The following is a 317-nucleotide window of genomic DNA, read 5'->3' as shown; positions in this document are numbered from 1 at the left end:
GGCCCAGCCGTTTCGGAGATTACCCGGAACAAACGCGGCTTGCGGACGGACACAGACAGACAGACAAATTTTTTTAATGCGATTTTGGTTATCAGGAACGCAAATACATCCCGAAATTTGGAATTTTTCTTTTGATAATACAAAAAAATACTCCAATTTTATTATTTGTATAGATAACAGCAGATTTTTGTTAATTTGCTAATAATTCTTTTACCATTCCAACTAAGATTTAGGCTTGTGCTAGGATATACAATAGTCGAGTGGCGGGATTCGAACCTTCGACCATGTGATCGGTAATCCGTACTCCTAACTATAAG

The 317-nt window shown here is 37.9% G+C and overlaps 1 protein-coding gene across 1 annotated transcript in view; it reads right to left on the bottom strand.

Annotated features, from left to right (window-relative positions):
- Positions 1 to 306: 306 nt before the first annotated feature.
- The window catches only part of LOC106106381 (remodeling and spacing factor 1-like), a 6,286-nt gene continuing 6,275 nt past the window's right edge, over positions 307 to 317 (bottom strand). Inside the window, exon 10 of the mRNA XM_013286958.1 lies at positions 307 to 310. Within this exon, the coding sequence (XP_013142412.1) occupies positions 307 to 310 (4 nt within the window). The remainder of the gene's footprint in view (positions 311 to 317) is intronic.

Source organism: Papilio polytes, unplaced genomic scaffold (assembly GCF_000836215.1).
Source record: "Papilio polytes unplaced genomic scaffold, Ppol_1.0 DF822178.1, whole genome shotgun sequence".
NCBI classification, from domain to species: domain Eukaryota; kingdom Metazoa; phylum Arthropoda; class Insecta; order Lepidoptera; family Papilionidae; genus Papilio; species Papilio polytes.
This window is presented reverse-complemented; position numbering and strand designations above follow the sequence as displayed.